The 20459-nt window shown below is 38.4% G+C and overlaps 1 protein-coding gene across 2 annotated transcripts in view; it reads left to right on the top strand.

The window, feature by feature from the left end:
• Positions 1–20459, top strand: part of AP3B1 (adaptor related protein complex 3 subunit beta 1) — a 164506-nt gene that overhangs the window by 118420 nt on the left and 25627 nt on the right. For both annotated transcript variants that reach the window (XM_052775967.1, XM_052775968.1), the window contains exons 23-24: positions 14659–14890; positions 17941–18025. In XM_052775967.1, the coding sequence (XP_052631927.1) occupies positions 14659–14890; positions 17941–18025 (317 nt within the window). The remainder of the gene's footprint in view (positions 1–14658; positions 14891–17940; positions 18026–20459) is intronic.

The following is a 20459-nucleotide window of genomic DNA, read 5'->3' as shown; positions in this document are numbered from 1 at the left end:
TAATATTTCATATTTGTTTGCCCAGTATTATATATAAAACTGATAAAGTAGAAAATTAAGTTTCCTGATGTTAAGGCTTTTACATGTCAGCTACAGTACAGCATTGTGAGACTATGGTGAGTATTCTCAGGACTGTACATCAGGGTAGGAAGAAAAATTTTGAGCTCTTAGCTAGAAATTAATAAAAATACAACTTTTCATATTCTCTGCATTCAAAGATTCATGCGATTGTAGCATATATTTATAAACGCCTCCTTCCTTCAAGTACATCTACAGATTGTGCATGGGGTTTTATTTCTTCACTCAGAATTCATAGAGAATCTGCTGAAAACTCCTTACTGAAGCTCCCCTTCTCTCTCAGAGGGGACAGCTTATTAATTCAATATACAGTGATGGTGAGGTCTCAAAGCTCACCTAAGTATATGAATCACTGCTTGTGTTTCATATATTTCATATATAAGGATGTTATGATGGGCATAAGTTGCTTTTGTTCACCTTTTTCTTGATTGTTCTATACTTAACTGAAGGTTGGATTGCACAAAAAGTAGAACTTCAGAGCACTATAAAGGGAAGCCCAAGATTTCACCAGAAGATACATTGCTGATCAGGATCAAAATTTGCCCTGTAACTGTGTAACTACAGGTTTTCATGTGTGTCTAACCATCCTGAGGGTCTGTAGGCAATGAAATAAAATACTTGTTAAATATAGATGAAAATAGGAGTAAATGCTTTTCAATGAACATAATGTCTTGATTTCTGAAACTTTGTTAGTGCTGGTTTTTTTAGCTTGGCATATTTGAAAAAGTAAATAACCAAGTCTTGGTTGATGCATGTAAGACTCCATCTTGTCACTTTTACATGAAGAGTCATCATCACATAGAATGAAACACCTGATATTCTAATTATAATATTGAGATTTTGTCCAAAATACTAAGAGTAACTTAAAACTTTTTTTGGAAAATAAATATTTTGTCATTGAAAGTAAAAGCTGTGCATGGGGTAACTCAACTTGTTGAGAGGTGTTACTGCTGTTAGGGCGTATCATTCCTGCTATGGACCAGTGGTGTGTTGGTACATGACTTGTAGGCTAGAAGTACAAAAAAAGTAAGTGAAAGGCAAGGACATTGCAGTTGTCAAAGTAAGGTGACTTGGAAGCTTTTAAATTACGTCAATACAGACGTATTTTAATGTACTGTAAAAGTTCTTGCTAACAGTTGCAGGAAGGTGGGATACTCTCCATTGCCCACCTTCAAACCTGTGTTAAGGTTGTTTTTTAAAAAGTTGTTAAGTGGTGTGCCACTGTTTTCTCACACCAGAATCATTTAGAAATGTTTTCAGTCCTCTTATGCCTCTTATGTTCTTGATTTGAAGATGGCAGAAGAATTGGGGAAGGGTATATTCGTAAGACCTGTAAAATAGATCTTTTAATTGTATAGTGGAGTTTAGGAATTCATGGCTGTAAAAGAAGGTTTGTGTACAAATTTTTACTATTATTAGTTTGGAATGTTTTTATGAAATATGTACAAAAATCATTCTATCGTTTCCACTGAAGAAGCTTTCTAATACGAGCAGCATTAGAACGTATGCTTACTACATATATCATAAATTTCAACTATTATTAAATACATTTGTGTATTAAAAGTTGCTTTAAAATGGAATAAGTTTTCATAAAGGGTCATTGTCACAGTCTTCCTGCTGCTACGTTTGTGCTCAGTTGACTAACAATCTTTGGAGGATTTAGACAACAGTAGCAGAAATACTTTGTGTTAGTACCAAGGTAATTTCGAAAGCAGATGAGAAAAAATTACCTACCTAATTTGCCTTCAGTCGTCAACTGAGGGACTTAACTGTGGCTGCAGCTACTGTGTAAAGCAGCATGCTTACGTTCAGGATCTGTGTCTGTACAGTACAGCCTTTATTAGAGATACCCATAGGGTGAGGTTTTTTGTTTGCAGTATGCTGTGCATGTTGTTGCTTACATTACTCTGAGCTGCGTGTGGATTGGATTGAGTGGCATTTCTTCTTAGTTAGTATGAAAAGAAGTGTCCTCGTGGAGGCTGAATAAGTCATTGGATGCCACAATTTTTTTTTCTGAGTCCAGAAAAAAGAAGTGTGCTTTTGAATTTAAACAAAGAAACTGAAGGTAACTGGTTATAAATAGACCTCTTTGTCTCTTAACAGACTATGAACTGTATCAGATGATTTTTTTTTCTTTCCTTTTAAGGCCAAAAAGTGAAGCTTAAGAAAAACAAAACACAGAAAAGCTGTATTTTAGCAACGGTCTCAGTTAGGTCAACTGTAATTTTCGCAAACTAAGGAATATGGATTTTTTCGGGTTAAAACATTATGCATAATATGAAATAAAACTTGGGGAAAATTGGAACATCAATATCATGTATAAGAGATGTATTCCTGTACATGCAGAGATTCTACACCCACATTGAGGAAGTGCTAATATAGATGTATATGTGCAGCAAGTTCAGTGCTGATTTGGGATTTTTGTCCTTGCAGGTGGGTTACTGTGCATTAAGATCATCCTGATAGAAGCCAAAATAACATGTTGCATTCTTCAACAAAAATATAGTGAACAAAATTTAAATATAGTTGTATTAAGCCAGCAAAGATGTAATTTACATTTTAGCATTCATAAATATCTGTGCTAGATTTCAAATATAGCATATTATAGGCTGAGTTCACTTTGGCTTGTAGGTAATACTGTGTAGTAAGTGTTTCAAATTATATTACACTTATCCTGACACAAGAGGTCCTTTTCTGGGGGAAAGTTTGAACTAGGTGCTTCTGTTGGAAGAAACCAATATTCAGGAGTTGTTATAGTATAACCCTAACTGTAAAATTACACATTATAGCCAGTAGGGTTCAGTATGTTTTCACTTTAGAGGTCTCTAGAGTACTGGCTGTTTGTCAAAATCAAAAGAATATATTAGAAACCATTTGTAGGAACTTCTTTGAAGTCATTTAGACTCAATGCCAAAATCTGTATTAATTCCTCTCAGCAGCATCTACTATTTCAAATTCATAATTAGGACTCAAGGTGAGGCTGCCACCTTATTCTGTTTTTCTAACTGTTAAACTACTTCAGATAATCCTCAGACTTTCCAGTTAGGTGGTCAGTGGAAGGGTCGAATCACTAAATTGAAGCAAATTACTTGCTTGTATATTGGGAGAATGCCTTTTCCTTGAAACACCTAATGACTATTGCAAAGGAGTTTAAAATACCATGCTGCTTGATGAAAGTCACACGCATGCATCAGCCACCAGACCGTCCGCTTTTCGCTTCGTAGAAGCATACATAGGACAAAATGATAGTAAATCTTCGTCTCCCATGCACAGATATGAATTTCACCATTTGATTTGGTCACTGGTTTTTTAGAAGTTGAAACCTGGATTGGGATACAGTTTAAGCCCTTGGGTATAGGAATTTTCTGCAAACGCAGTTAAAAGAAAATTCTCCCATAGTATCTGTTTAAGCCCTTTTCATGGTCCACTGGTGATCCCAGAGTACCCTATGGGGAAGAATGTGCATGTCTGAATTTATACCAAGGTTTGTGGCCCATAATTATGACACTGAATTCATCGCTTTCCTTCATGTTTGTGTAATAACCCTGACTTAATCATAGGAATATTCCCATTTTGTTGCTACTGAAATTCTTTCTTGTGTGGCTTTTTAGAAGACTTCACTGGTATTTTCATTGGATTATTCATGTGATTCATAATGCTCAGCAGAAGGAAAAGGCAAAGATGCCAAATCTCGAACAAAACCATGTGTTGTTATAATATAAAGCTTAAAGCTCTATTATACATGCGCAATGCAATCTGTCTCACTGGCCCCCAGCTACACGTAAAATACAAAACAAGTACACACTCTGTTTTAAAAGTGCTTGATTAATCTGGTATGGGATTAATAGAGTTTTCTGCTGTTCATGAACTCCAGGTTAAGGCCTGATTCTAGTTCCTTTATATCATGTAGTCATTTTTATGCTCTAAGAGCAATACTTTTTAGTGATACAGAGTTACTGGAAATCTGTCTAGTTGGCTATATTTTAAAAGAACCATAGAAAAATCTAAGGGACATAAAAATATTGAAACAGGGATAATTTAATAACATGGAAGATTTTGGTCATCTCTAGACTATCAGGTTGAGAGAACTGTGAACACACTACTCTTTGAAAGGATGAATTTATACCTAATTGAGACCATACAAATATTGGACTAAAAAAGGGCAGAGAAAAGGATTAATTTTGGCAACCTTAGAGAGGCAGACTGGGCAGTATAATAAAAGTGCTCTTTTGTTTGAGATTCATCTCCGTGTGACTTAAAAATCAATGGGAGTTATTTGGGTTTTTTTGGTTTTTATTTTCCTTGCAAGTTTTTAGAGACAAAAGTATTATTCTATCATGTTGAAATTCAGAGCATGTTGAAATTCAGTGAGAATTTTTGGAACTCACTTTCTAATGTCTGGAATTGTCTGAAACCAGTACTGGTTTAAAGATATGAGCATTAATATGCTAATTTTCAATTAGAGTCATTGACATATTAATCATTTAGGGAAGTGTAGAGCCTAAAAGTTGGTGACAATGCAAAAAGAAGGGAGTTAGGATGTATTAGAAATTGAAGGACTTCCTAGCAGACATGGCTTTTGGAAGGTGTTTAGTAGATACACAGCAGTTAAATGTGCCTTTGATGGAAATTATTTTAAGTATTTTCCAGAATTTGACGTGATTTCCTCAGGTGTCTGTATGTCTAGATAAATTAGCCCAAATTGAATCTTGGTATCCGGTTGCTTTTCTAGACTGCAGAAAATATGAGCTTGCTTGCTTGGTTTCCCTGCCCCCTATCAGAGGGATGCTGTCCTTAGTTTTGCAATCCATATTAGCATGACTTAAGTATGCTCTAATGTTGGGATTTGCTACAGTCTCTTGAAATAATGCAGAGTAGGATGCTGACATTCCTTCTGCAATTCTTTGTTTGCTTTTTATTATATCTTTTCATGAATTATTAATTCTTTATTTTTTAAGAGCTGTATAAGGAAGACATTGCCTTGTGACTATGAGTAATATGTAACTGGTAATGGAGCAAAAGATCATGAATATACTGTTTACTGCCAGTAGTTCTCTTTCCTTTGTTTGCCTGGTTTTCCATATTTCTCCTAATACTATAAAATCATAGTTAAGTTGCTCTCATAGCCTCAGTTGAAAGATCATGTAAATGTACCTAGGCTATGTGATAGCCCTTCTCCTCGTAGCTGTTGCGGAGTTACTGGAGCATAGCCTTACAGTGAGTATAAGAGAGGATATAGCTCTCACAGCTCAGTAGGTAATTCTTGGATTATGTCATGGATATTGCCAATAGGAGGGCAGTAGAAAGGCTGCTTAGATTAAATGATTCAGTCCACCGCTTTAAGAGAATGTAATTTAGAAGAATAAAACTATAATTACCATCATTCTTGGAAGCAAGTATTTTTTTCCAATAATATATGTTTTATCCAAACATACATACATTTGTGAATCAGGATCAAAAATTAATCTATGTTTATTATTACAGCGTTATTAGCTAAGGAAAAAATACAAAAGAAAAAAGACAACAGACATAATTTTGTGTTTAATAATAATAATACTTCATTCAGGAAAGTCTGTCCAGCTCTGTTTTCTGTAGTAGGTTTAATAAACCCTGTCGTGCTTTTTATTTTAAATAATTATGGGAAATAGGTTTTTGTATTAACTTAAACTTAGTTATTAAGGACTTACTGAGTTTGCAAAAAGAAGCATGTTCACGTGCAGAGGATTCAGTGGTTTGTAACTAGTCAGCTCTCTTGTGATAAAGAAGGCCAAAACTACTGTCAGAGATCTTACACTTTTCCCTTTATGTGGTTAATGAGTGGGGGACTTCTAAGGCAAAATCCTAATGTTGACCTTCTTGTTCTTATATAAGAAGTAGTTTAAAAATATTTGCAGCTTTTTTTAGGGTGATGGATCATCTTCCAACATGTGCCGTTAGTGTGGGGGCCAGTCTAACTCGTACCAATTCAGCGTTCCCATATGATATCACTGTGGAGTCCATACACTCACTTTTAATTCCTGGTGGCTTGCAGTCAAAATGGGGTGGGAGAACAGTCTGTATTTTAATTTTTTTATTTCTGTCATTCTAAACAGCTGTATTAAAAAAAAAAAGTTTTGCAAGTTTAATCTTAATAATCTTTACCCAAAAAAAGCAGACATGCTATGTCATAAAATAACTATTAGTGACTAGTTTGTATCCTATAAATCTAACTTGAGTTGATAATATGGTCCATTACCAGCTAACTGCACAGAGTATTTTTCATTTTACACTCTTCAGTTACTTTTTAGTGAAGTGTTAAAAAATATGAAGCTTTTCTCCTCTCTAAAATTGCACACTGTCTGTCTGTTATTAGGGAGATAACAGCTCTTATAAATGTTTCAGTAAGCGTTAAGTAGACAGTTATGTGCACTCTCATTCCACGCTTATTTGCTTACTGTAATAAACTGATAAAATATGTGTGGTTTGTCTCTGTGTATCTGCAGGCATCATGAGTCACATAGATTTCCTTTAGAAATAATGTTGTGTCTGCAGAATTGATTGGTTATTTTCATAAACCATCCAAAGGTACACAAACGACTTCTATTATTTGAACATATGCTGTGTAAGATTTGTAGGGGATTATCTCCTGGTTACTAGATGCTTCTTGTTCTATTAACTCTGTGGAGGATTATTTTAACCCCAGAGTGACTGCAGGTATCAGCCCTATGGGTTTCTTCAAGTATTGCAACTGTATGCGTTAAAAATTTCAGAATTAAAACAAAAAACTCTGTTTACTAGACTGATGCAGCTGTTAAATAGACTGCATTACAGTCACACCAACCTTTGCCAGCTCAGAACCCTTGGTAGCAAGTAGAGGGCTTGAGAATTCTCATTTTCCAGAACTAAATTCCTTTGTTCAGCTTATATACATTTTATCTATTTCTAGTACTGACACGTTAAATGCAACTGAAAATTAATGTTCTACAGGAAGGAAGAGGGTTTAAACATAATGTCATTATTCTGACTGTCCTTTGTGTGTCTGTTCCTCTGTATACTATGATATTGAAAATAAAATTGAATGGACTCACAACTGAAATTATGACTGAAACATGAGCAGTAATGCTGAAAGGGGCATAGATTAAAATCTCTAAAAATCACAGGAAGGTTTCAGTAAATTTGAGTCAGTGTTACAATTTAAGTATGGTGAGGGATTTTTGCTGTATGGATGCATGCATCTACATGTTGGACTTCTGACTACTAACCTTTTGTATTTTCATTCCTATTAATAAATAGTGTTAATAAAACCACTATATGTTAACACAGAGAAGCTAGTGTACTTCAAAATACTTGTTTTAACATGAATAAAACATACTTCCTAAGCTTGTTAATGAAAAATGGGTGAACCATTTCATGAAATAACTTTTCTATTATGCATGTCCAGCTCAAATTGATTTAAATGTTAAAAGTTAAAGGCTAAGCTTAAACTTAAAAATAAGATTTAAATTGCATCTTAAAACTTAAGTTTTACTCGTTAGTTCATCAATGGTTTAAATGGTTTTAACAGGTGTGTCCTGGGTTCAGCTGGGATAGAGTTAATTTTCACAGGAACCTGGGAGGGGGCACAGCCAGGACAGCTGACCTGAACTAGCCAAGGGGATATTCCATACCATGTGACGTCATGCTCAGTATATAAATGGGGAGCGTTGGGTTCTGGGTGGTGAGCAGTTGCACTGTGCATCACTCATTCTGTATATTCTTTTATTAGTACTATTGTTGTTGTTGTAACTTCTCTCCTTGTGTTGTCCCAGTAAACTGTCCTTATCTCAACCCACAAGGTTCTACTTTTTTTTCTTTCTCCTTTCTGATTCTCCTTCCCATCCCACCGGAGGGGGCAGGGAGGAGTGAGCTAGCTGCTGCGTGGTGCTTTGTTGCCAGCTGGGCTAAACCCATGACAGTCCTTTGGGGCACCCAACATGGGGCATGAAGGATTGAGATAACGACAGATCTGGCCACAGCATGTTAAATCAAGTTTGTTATATGCATTTCTTATATTAGTTAAATAGCTGCTGGTCACAATGTTGGTTCATTTGTTCACATGGTGGCGTTATGTATGTTCTTATATGTGCTGTGTATTGCCTGCGGCGATGTTTATCACCTCTGGGAGAGGGGTCAGGATTATCATTTTGCTATACTGGGTAATGTCAACTTAATGAAATGATTGCATCACTGGTCATGAGGTTAAGCTGGTATTTGTATGCAGCATTGATGTCATTCCCATACCTCAGGTGCCTTCTATTGGAATTTATTGGTAGTTGCACCCAATCTGTGGGGAAGTCGCGGGGGCAGGAGGGAGATACTTCCTCCCATTCTTTCACCTCCCCTTTCTCCTTCAGGCTAATTACAACAGCTTTTGAGAATTTTTAATATCCTTGGGATGCACAAGCCAACATGCTGTAATTGCTATGTCTCCTGAATGTGTTTCAGGTCTTGTTTAGGGCTACAAAAAAGCTTTTTAAGAATACCACCCAGAGTTCTGCCTCAAGACTGGATAATCATGGGTGGCATGGCATGTGGGAGAATATGGGCAGGTATCTAGAGAACGTCTCACCTCCAACAGTTTGGAACTTCACTCCCAAACAGCTACAGGACCCTGATAAAGTGATAGAATATTTGAAAGGAAAATGCTGTGGCTATTCCAAAGAGGCACAACTTACCACACTGTGCTGAGCCCTGACCCATATCTACCAAACACTGCTCAATATTATGCAGCACCCTCAGGGGGAAAGGAGGGAAAAAACAGACCAACAGGCACTGTGGCTGAACCAGAGAACCAACCTGTGCCAGTATCAGTCACCCCTATACAGAAGAAGAAATACACAAAGAGATCAGTTCGCTTAGTGAGATATGAAGGTGAACCAGGGTCATCACAAGAATAGGAGGAAGAGGCAGAACCCGAAATAATCACCCAATCTCTATCCCTGAGTGAGTTGTGTGATATGCAAAAAGATTTTGGCCACCATCCAGGTGAGCACATTGTTCCTGGATGGTCCAATGCTGGGATAATGGGGCCAGTAGTTTGGAATTAGGAGGTAGGGAAGCCAAGCAGATAGGATGCCTGTCTAGGGAAGGGGGCATTAACAAGGCGATTGGGAGAAAAACACAAGTCCTCAGCCTCTGGAGGCAACTTCTGTCAGGTGTGAAGGAAAGATACCCCTTCAAGGAAGACATTACATGTCACTTAGGCAAGTGGACCACCATGGAAAGAGTTATCCAGTACCTGAGGGAATTAGCCATGCTGGAGGTGACTTACAACGATCCAGAAAATGAGCAGTCACCCACAGATCCAGGTGAAGTCCAATGCACACAACTCATGTGGTGGAAGTTTCTACAAAGTGCACCACTGTTAAAGAATTTTCAAACGCGGGTTTCTCTAGGTTTGCTTTATTAACAACTCAGAGTTGGGCCACCACTGCAGTGAATGGCCCAACTCTGAGTTGTTAATAAAGCAAACCTAGAGAAACCCGCGTTTGAAAATTCTTTAACACCACCGTTGTATGCCAACTCATTGACAGTAATGTCCTGGAAAGAAGGCAGTGGACCAACAGTGGACGAAGTGGCTGTCCAACTCTGGCAATACGAAGGAAGTCTCTCTTCCTCCCTATGGGCCTGTGTCTCGGCTGTAGGGGAATTGTCCCGAGAGTTCCAGCAATTCAAAGTGGATATGTCCTCCTCCCCACCTGTACAGGCCCGCATCGCAGCTATTAGGAGTAAGCATTCCTCTGCTCAAGAGAGAGGAAATAGAAGGTACATACAATGGGGTACCCTGTGGTTTTACCTGCGTGACCATGGAGAGGACATGAGGAAGTGGGATGGAGAACCTTCCTCAACCCTAGATGCATGGGTACATGACTTGTGAGAAAAAGCAATTGGAAAAGAGGATTCCTCCTGGAAAAATGCCGCTCCGGTTGCCAGCGAGCAGTTCCCATGACAGACTAGAAGGGCTGATGTCATTTCTGATCCTCTTGAAGGGACTTCTGATACATGTTTGCAAAAAGTAATGAATGCTGTGGCCAGGATTAGAGGGGCCCTGCCTCCAGCCAGGTGGAGGAAAGGGACAACTGGGTCTACTGGTTGGTGTGGATTCGATGGCCTGGCACATCAGACCCACAGGAGTATAAGGCTCTAGTGGACACTGGTGCACAACGTACCCTAATGCCGTCAAGCTGTAAAGGGGAAGAACCCATCTGTATTTCTGGTGTGACAGGGGGATCCTAGCAGGTAACTGTGGTGGAAGCTGAAGTGAGTCTAACTGGGAGTGAGTGGCATAAACACCCCACCGTGACTGGTCCAGAGGCCCTGTGCATCCTCAGCATGGACTGCCTCAGGAGAGGGTATTTCAAGGACCCAGAGGGGTACCGTTGGACCTTTGGTATAGCTGCCTTGGAGACAGAGGAAATTGAACAGCTGTCCGCCTTGCCCAGTCTCTCTGAGGACCCTTCGAGTGTGGGGTTGCTGAGGGTCAAAGAACAACAGGTGCCAACTGCTACCACAGTGGTGCACCACTGGCAATATCACACCAGCCAAGACTCCCTGATTCCCACCCATAAGCTGATTGTTGACTGGAGGGCCAAGGAGTGATCAGCAAACCTCACTCACCCTTTAATAGTCCCATATTGCCAGTCTGGACATATAATAGAGACTGGAGACTAACAGTAGACTATCGTGGCCTGAATGAAGTCACACCTCTGCTGAGTGCTGCCATGCTGGATATATTAGAACTTCAATACGAACTGGAGTCAAAGGCAGCCAAGTGGTATGCCACAACTGATATCGCTAATGTGTTTTTCTTAATCCCTTTGGCAGCAGAGTGCCAGCCACAGTTTGATTTTACTTGGAGGGGCATCCAGTACTCCTGCAATTGACTGCCCCAGGGGTGGAAACACAGCCCCACCATTTGCCATGGACAGATCCAGACTGCACTGAACAGGGTGAAGCCCTGGAACACCTGCAATACATTGATGGCATCATCATATGCTACACATATGACTACACAGCAGAAAAGGTTTTTGAGAAAAGGAAGAAAGCAATCCAAATCCTCCTGAAAGCCAGTTTCACCATAAAACAAAGTAAGGTCAAGGGACCTGCACAGGAGATCCAGTTTTTAGCAATAAAATGGCAAGACAGGCATCGTCAGATCCTCATGGATGTGATCAACAAAATAACAGCTGTGTCTCCACAGACTAATAAAAAGGAAACGCAGGCTTTCTTAGGTGTTGTGGGTTTTTGGAGAAGCATATTCCAAATTACAGTCTGATTGTAAGCCCTCTCTATCAAGTGACCTGGAAGAACAATTTTAAATGAGGCCCTGAACAATGACAAGCCTTTGAACAAATTAAACAGGAGATTGTTCATGCAGTAGCCCTTGGGCAGTCCGGGCAGGACAAGATGTTAAAAATGTGCTCTACACCACAGCTGGGGATAATGGCCCTACCTGGAGTCTCTGGCAGAAACCACCCGGGGAGACCCGAGGCCGACCCCTGGGCTTTTGGAGTTGGGGATACGGAGGATCCGAGGCCCACTATACTCCAACTGAAAAAGAGATACTGGCAGCATAGGAAGGAGTTCAAGCTGCCTCAGAAGTGGTTGGTACTGAAACACAGTTCCTCTTAACACCCTGACTGCCGGTGCTGGGCTGGATGTCAAAGGGAAGGTCCCACCTACACATCATGCAACTGATGCCACGTGGAGTAAGTGGGTTGTGCTGATCACACAATGGGCTCTCATAGGAAACACCAGTCACCCAGGAATTGTGGAAGTGATAATGGACTGGCCAGAAGGCAAAGATTTCAGAATATCACCAGAGGAGGAGGTGACACGGGCTGAAGAGGCCCCACTGTATAATAAACTGTCAGAAAATGAGAGGCAATATGCCCTGATGGGTCCTGTCGCATTGTGGGAAAACATCGGAGGTGGAAGGGTGCCGTATGGAGTCCTATATGACGAGTCACAGAAGCCACTGAAGGAGAAGGTGAATCGAGCCAGTTTGCAGAAGTGAAAGCCATCCAGCTAGCTTTAGATATTGCTGAAAGAGAGAAGTGGCCAGTGCTCTGTCTCTATACTGACTCATGGATGGTGGCAAATGCCCTGTGGGGGTGGTTACAGCAATGGAAGCAGATTAGCTGGCAGCGTAGAGGCAAACCCATCTGGGCTGCTGCACTCTGGCAAGATATTGCCACTCGGCTAGAGAAGCTAGTGGTAAAAGTACGTCACATAGATGCTCATGTACTCAAGAGTTGAGCCACTGAAGAATATCAAAACAACCAGCAGGTGGATCAGGCTGCTAAGATTGAAGTGTCTCAGGTGGACCTGGACTGGCAACATAAGGGTGAGTTAGTTATAGCTCGGTGGGCCCGTGATCCCTCAGGCCATCAGGGAAGAGATGCAGCATTTAGATGGGCTCATGATCAAGTGTTGGACTTGACCATAGACACTGTTGCACAGGTTATCCATGAAAGTGAAACGTGCTGCAATTAAGCAAACCAAGTGGTTAAAGCCCCTGTGGTATGGAGGGCAATGGCTGAAATAGAAATATGGGGAGGCCTGGCAGATTGACTATATCACACTCCCACACACACGCCAAGGCAAGCGACGCGCTTACAATGGTGGGAACAACCACCAGATGACTGGAAACATATACCGTGCCCCATGCCACTGCCTGGAACTCTATCCTGGGCCTTGAAAAGCCAAGTCTTAGGGTGACATGGGACCCCAGAAAGAACTGAGTCAGGCAGCGGGACTCATTTCCAAAACAACCTCATGGACACCTGGGCCAAAGAGCATGGCATTGAGTGGGTGTATCATATCCCCTATCATACACCAGCCTCTGGGAAAATGGAACAATACAATGGACTGCTAAAAACTACATTGAAAGCAATGTGGGGTGAGACTTTCAAACATTGGGATACATATTTAGCAAAAGCCACCTGGTTAGTTCATACTAGAGGATCTGCCAGTCAAGCTGGCCCTGCCCAGCCAGCCACTAGTGGTTGAGTTTTGAGGGGATGGGAAGCCTTTCTGCCTTTTTTCCTTCCTTATTCTTCATTCAGTTATGATATGTATGAAACTTAATGCACCTTCCAAAGCCACCTCTGAATACACACTCAAATCAGTTCCTTATATAGTTCTCTTCAGCTTTCGTCAGTGTAGTGCTCACACTTCTAAACATTTATTAATTGATCTTTACAGATACTCCTTTAAGGTGATGGATATTACTAGCCTGGCTTTCCAGTTCAGAAGCTGGTGCTCGGAGATGAAGATCAAGTTTGTGATGTGCTCTCTAACTTCTGAAGTTTTTCAACAGGATTCTTTACAGCCTTATGTCTTCCACATACTCTCCCATTTCTGTAACACTTTGTGGGTTTAAATCCCAGTTCTTACCAGCTTCCCTTATTACTGGAAGTGTTCACCAAGTCTTCAGATCAGCCCCTCAATGTTAATTGTGGCGTTCAGGAAAATGCAGCAAACTGTAAGAGTTTTGTAGGGAAGGCAAGATAAAAGCCCATTCTCCTTGCTTAGCTGCTTGGAGTCTTGAACATCCTGCTATTTGCAGTTTTCTCTTTCACTTAGTTACACATTCAGGGCTATGGGTAGGGCAAGAGAAGATGGACTCTCATCTGTGGAAACAGATAAAGAGATATATCTAACAGATAGCTAATAGATCTAACAGTAGCTCATAGTGCATTGACCAGAGAAATGGGATTTTTTTGCTGAGCGTTTGGCTTTTTCAACCTCCATATTCTGTTTGTGTGGTGTTACTTTTCATGTAATTTCCTAGCCTTTCCTTAAAACTTGTTTAAAGAATTCAAATTCACTTTTCTGCAGTTTTCCACATATTCCTTACTTTTGTACTTTTGAGCTCATGATTTCAGATTTCCTTATCAGCAGTATCTTCTGGTAATTTGTTTGCACACTGAACATCTTTCACTCATGCTACTTCTTCAGGATAGAATGGACCCAAACATCCTTGGGATTTCTCTTACTGCTTGTTGCAGCAAGACTGTTAAAAAAGTGGCAGCATGCTTCTGCTCTATACAACTGGGGTTTTAGTATTTGATTGGTGTAATTGTTAGGCAACATTTTTTGTGGTTTTAACAAGAGAAGGAGAGGACAATTTTTCATCATACTTTCACAGTACATAGTGGGCTTGGGGTCACCCTTGAGTTCTGATGTACAGAATTGAAAGAGACTTCTTGTTGGAAACAATTATTTTAACTGTAACTCATAAAAAAAATTTGTGATAATTTAGTTGATAACTGTAGAGTTAAAATATTGAAAACAGTTTTATAATGGAAAGTGAGGCAAATACAACAAAGTTAAAGCTGCTATTTCTCAGCACTGGCAATGTTATTTTTAGGCTTTGTTATCTGATATCTATTACTGCAATTTTTTAATGCATTTGAATATGTCCTTACATGTTTCTGGTTCACTAAAATTCCGACTAGAAAGCAGGCACTCTAGCTGAGTGAAAAGTGCAATATTTAGTTGTCATTTTATCTGTTCTTCACTCACAACATTCACCAACTGTTGTTTTGTACTTAACAGGTCACTGCCCCAGTCTCTGTGCCAACAAAAACACATGAACTGCTTCATCGAATGAGTGGAAAAGGATTAGCAGCTCATTATCACTTCTCAAGACAGCCAGGCGTTTTTGGTGATCGTATGGTATCTGTGCAAGTGACAGTAACAAATACAACTGATCAAAAGATAGAGAATATTCACATCAAGGAGAAGAAATTGCCTCCAGGCATGAGGATGCATGAGTTTAATCCAATAGGTAATCCAGTCCTATCTTTAAAAATACAGAATCTTAACCTTTTGCAAAATTTCAAATATAGGAAAGTGTTTTTGCGTAGTCATATGTATACTCATATGTGTATGTATACATATGTATATGTCTGTATACATACACACACACTCTCATGCTACTGTCTTTTCTTAGATAATCTGATTTTAACAAAGACTTCATTCAGCTTTCCGCTGCTTGTATTTGACTTTGAAAATCACTCCTTAGATCAGAACTTCCATGCCTGAAAGCCTACCTGCTTGTTCAAATATCGATTATATTATATCAGTTCCAGTTGATACAATAAAATTTTTCTGTCTCCCCGCAAATTTTGATTCTCTTACAGCCTTAGTCCAGGATGGCTGTAATGGGCTACTCTTAATAATGAGGTTTTGATTTATGTATTCACAATTATTTTCTTTCCAAACTTTAAAAAACATTTGTAGATGTAATATTTATTTTGGTGGCTCAGAGTATTGTCATTGTTTCCCTTGTGAGCTTTTGGCAGTGAGGTGGAAGTATATGTTTTAGTCTAGTTTGCATCTACCATACTTCCACAAAGTGTAGCTTCTTAGACTAGGTAGAAAGCAACACTCTAGTCAGCCCTAACCTAAATTGGTTTAATTTCTACCTTCTGATTAGGATGCTTTTTTGCTAAATTTGTTAGTGGAAAAGAGTAGAAAACCTGAGAAAGAACACAGATTGTAGCGGCTTTTATTCAAGGCTAGTACCTGTGCATACAACCTGCTTTCTTTTCTCAGAAGTTGTTTGTTTTAGGACGTTGTGGTATAGACAGAAGGAACAAAAGTGTCCCTATTTCATAATATAAATGGAAAGGACAGACACACTCCTTTTTGACACAAGCTCCTGTACTTTAGACACATTACTTCTCCTTTAATGAGCTACCTTATTATGTGAATCTGTATCATGTTAGAAGAATACAGAAACAAGTTCTTAAAATACAACAGTGAAGTAAAGAGTATTCTTTGTTTTCAGTTTTTAAAAGATGTTTTGGTATTAAATTGCTGTATGCTATTGAAATACTTACCTTCTTAACATTGAAAAGGCTACACAGATTTACAGCAAATAGCTACAAAAGCACTTGTACAGTGCTACAGTTTATTTCAGAGTTAAAATTTTGGAACCATTTGCATTTTGATACTGATACATACTTGATCAAGACAGTTACTTTTAGGAAAGTTAGTAATTTTTGTGTTAAGTGAACTGTTTGTTGTTTATTCTTCAAGATAACAAGTCCAGAGCAGAGTTCTGATTTCAAGTTAGTTTTGACCATCAGCCTAATTGTATATCCCTCCCTTTAAACATTTAAAGAAATATTTACAAAGGCTTACAAGTAGGAGACTAGTATTACTCTAAATAAGATCAGGAGATACTGTACTTACAATAACAGTGAACAGTAGCATTCACTTCTCTCATGTAAAAAACATGAAAAAATCTGGAATTAATAAGTTATCCAGTTCATGTTTCTTGAGTTCCACAAGATAATCCTACCCTTTAAAGTATTTATTTCCCCAAGAAAGACGTTATTGTGTATCTGTGCTCTGAAGCTGTTGATTTCTTCTGCAGAAAATAGGCTCTGTAGTTCCTTCCAAAATGTTGCTTTTCTTGCTTGAATGCAAATTTTCTGTATTCTTTGTCACTTTATCTAGAATTTGGTTTATATGCCCTGTTCTTCTTATTACCTTTTGTGTTTCCAGCATTTGGAAAACACATCCTGTAACTTGCCCAGCAGAACCAACAGAAGAAGTGTCAGTGTAGACAGGTATTCCTACTGGAGTATAAGTCTAGTTTTGCCTCCATCACTGCAATTGCCCTTGGCAATTGTCCTGATTTTGCCAGTGGAAACGGGCCAAATTATTTCACCGAAGTCCTCGTGTGCAGTATTTTCTTGTTGGCTACGTGCCTTTGAAACCCTGTTTGAAAACATTAAGCTCAAAGACTTTGGTAAAGTTTAGTCTGAATTTGAGCTGGAGCCTGTAATCTTTCAGTGCTCTACACAGACTTCTTGAAATACTTTGTTTTCTATTCATTCCCTAGCATTAGTTTAATCTTTGCCTAACTGTATCACCTCCATGTTTTCCATATTTTTCAGAACTTGATCTTGATAGAGTTAAATTTTGTTTCCTTTTGTCATGGAGCAGCTGCCTACTCTTCAGTTACTGAAAATGATCAGATACATTAATGAATAAACTAGAAATTAGACATTTTTCTGCCTGCCCAATCATTTTTATTTGAATTCCTCTCTTTTAACTATGCTTTTAGGTTTTCTTTCTTGTAATCTTGAGAAGTCAAACTCTGCTCCAATGCTTGTTTTTAATACCTCTAAAACATCTTATCTCTACAACATTGAGGAAACAGTATAGTGATGTAGCCAAGAAACTAAGAATGAGCATGTCTCTTGATACCTTAATTTGAGAAGTGCTTCAGTCTGCACTGCTTGTAAAGCACAAATTATCTTCCATTTTGGGTTCATGATCTTTCTACTCCCTTCCATAACTAATGCAAGCAGAATATTGAGAAATAAGTAAACCACACTAATCATGAAATATTTTAAGTTCGGTTCTTTTTCCATTACTGTGTGTAGTACTGTAAATTTTATTAATATTTGTTGTGTTTTACTATTTATTAACTAAATTTGCAAACTGGTGTTATTGAAAATGAAATCTCAGTGCTGGATGTGTACACAAGTAAAAGGATGTAACTTCAATATTTTTTTGCTGTAAATAATTTTCATAGCTTTTCTAATACAAATCTTTATTTTGTTGATGGTGGGGCTGTAAGATTGAAATGGCAACATTTGATGTGCACTAACTGGGGAAGGACAATCCAAGACACTTAAACATGCAAGTGTTTTGAGTGATACCTACTTGAAATAAAACTACAAGTATTGACTCTTTTTTATGGAGCTTTTTTTTTTTTTTAATATAGGTTTTCTAATTATGTGGAGTTTGGGGGTTTGCATCTGGGATCTTCTGTTGCTTTGCATGTGTACTTTACCTGTTCAAAATGTTTTCATGTAGAGTGCCTTGAGCCTGCGGGATCCATTACTGTTTCAATGGGTATTGACTTCTGTGATTCTGCTCAGATGGCCAGTTTCCAGTTATGGTGAGTTCTTGGGGAGAGAGGGTAATTTTTTGTTCTTGGAAGGCAAAAGTAGTGTGTATTGGAAGTTTACTTGGAAGCAGCATACTTGCTGTTCATTAAATATTTAAAGAATTGAACAAAAGTTCACAACATGATGTATACCCAAGATGTTTTTAGAGAAAAAAGACATAATTAGTGTTTGGTTTTACTATTACATGGATTATCAGTTTTCCTTAGGCTTCCAATTTTTTTTAACACTTGCTTCTAAAAACACAGATTTGATGGGAACCTCAAATCTATGTTTGGAATCACAGGTATAAGTTCAAAAACTCTTTGACATGTTGTGTTTGGGATGTCCTGTTTTTCCCTTGGTGTAAATGATACCGAGCAGAAGCATGAACTCCTCTTCAGATTTAGAATTACTTCTCTGTTTCTGAGCTTTATTTTTATTTTTCCCCCTCTTCTTGGCATTCTTGTTGATAACACCACCTTGAAGGGAGCGGTCAGGTCTGACTAGTCTGCTGGAGTGTTTTGTGTGTGTTCTTCCTTGTAAGAAATCACAAGCAAAAAAGCACATAGTGTGAGTAATTTTACTACCTCGAGTGCTTATTATGGCTGTTTGTGATCTATATAACATGACTGCGTGAAACCAACCCCAAAATTTGCTGGCCAAAGTAGCTTATTCCTCATGCTGTAGATTCTTTTAAATTATTAGAGAAAGAATAAAAACAAGTAACTGGCTGGCCAACTAGATTTTGTCTTATATACCTGATTTACACTTCTTATCCTCATTATTGGCACATTCAGGATCCTCCTTTGTATGAGTTCCTGTTGCATTCTAGGCTAGCAGGGAACCTGTTCACCCAGTGAGAACTCTGTTATAAACTAGCATTTGAAACCAGGGAAAATTTATAGTCACAGTGTCCAAACATTAGAATGATCGGGTGGGGGAAAGCTAGACAACTTCTTTTAAGAGCTATTCAGGCTTATATAGTCTTTGAAACTATGCAAAGGCACTAAATAGATCTGCACAATTCTTTTTTTTTTTTTACTACTTTGAAATAATGGGGTTTGACATATTTTGTTGCAAGAAGCACTACTTTCTATATTCTGCAAAAAAAGGATATTGAATAGACATTCACATTGCCATGTTCCAGTTTAGGGGAGGTCCATTGAGAAAGTTCTATACGCCTTTCTTGAATCCTGTAGAAATTTTAATGTGCTACTACTAAGCACAGCTTGCACAACTTCCAGGTTATTAAAGATAGCAGGAAAATCTTAATAATAGAGAAGTACGCAAATGACTCCAGAAGAACCATTGCTAAAATAAGATTTTTTGTTCTAGGGGTAAAGAAGTTTTACTATTGAATTCAATTTTTTTTCCACTCCTCAAACTTTTTCCTGTAAAATGGATGCTCATGCATAGTCATTTTAAAGATATTAGTACCTCCAGCAAGATGTCTGCAGCACGTAGTTTATGTACATCACGTTATTGTAGCTGGTCTGTGTGCTGTTTGCTGGAATTTGGAAACGGCTTCGGACTCTTGCCTGATGCTAGGTTTTTTGGGGAAGGGACGTTCCCTTCTGGGCAATGCAATTTCATAATTGCTTGAGAGTGATAGGCTCTCTTTCCCTAAATATATTTTTGGGTTTTTTAAATAAAATATGCTCGGTTTATCAAGTAGGAACATTCTTTTTTAAATAGAGCAGATATTTTTCTTTCAAGTACATATTTTCAGTATACTAATGATTCTATTCCAAACTTATACCATTTATTGCTAAGAATCTTAGCAGTGATGAGGATAAGCAATGTAGCATAACACATTGATTTTATGCAGATCATCACCTTTATGTTTTGGGAGGTCTGCTGTATTAGTGATATATAAAAACTGATTACTTTCTCCAACATTGCCTAGTAATTGTTTATTATTTTCCTATTAGACAAACAAGACAGATCAATATTCCTGAACACCAACCAGACTATGAGTAACATCACTGTAAATAGATTTGCCTCAGACCTCAGTGGTGTATTCATTTTAATGATTTGGACAATGTGAGTCCAATGACAAAGCTCAAGCTAAGTTTAAAATTAAATTAAGAATAGGAATTGCTTACTTTGTTCCTTTGCTAATTGATAGGGCCTTGTGTCTTTGACACTAGTTCTTAGAAAATAGTATAAAAATAGGTAAAATGTTCTTTGCATTAAATTTGCTGTTTTACTGTTACAACATGTATTGTTCAAAATCTTACTGATTTCAGTATCATTGAAGAAATTGTGCAGTGTAAAGTTTTGGGGGTGATGTCTCAGAACTCAGCTGCAGCCTTTTTAACTTGTCATACTTCTTAAAAAGCTTTTATCCAGAAGGAAGAATGACTTGTAGAAGTTTGTCAAAATATAGTTAAAATACTGTGCACACAAAGGTGTCGATATTCTTGTATTTCCTGGTAACATATC

Source organism: Harpia harpyja, chromosome Z, assembly GCF_026419915.1.
Source record: "Harpia harpyja isolate bHarHar1 chromosome Z, bHarHar1 primary haplotype, whole genome shotgun sequence".
Lineage (NCBI taxonomy): Eukaryota > Metazoa > Chordata > Aves > Accipitriformes > Accipitridae > Harpia > Harpia harpyja.
The sequence above is the reverse complement of the archived record's forward strand: the minus strand, read 5'-3'. Positions and strand labels throughout refer to the sequence as shown.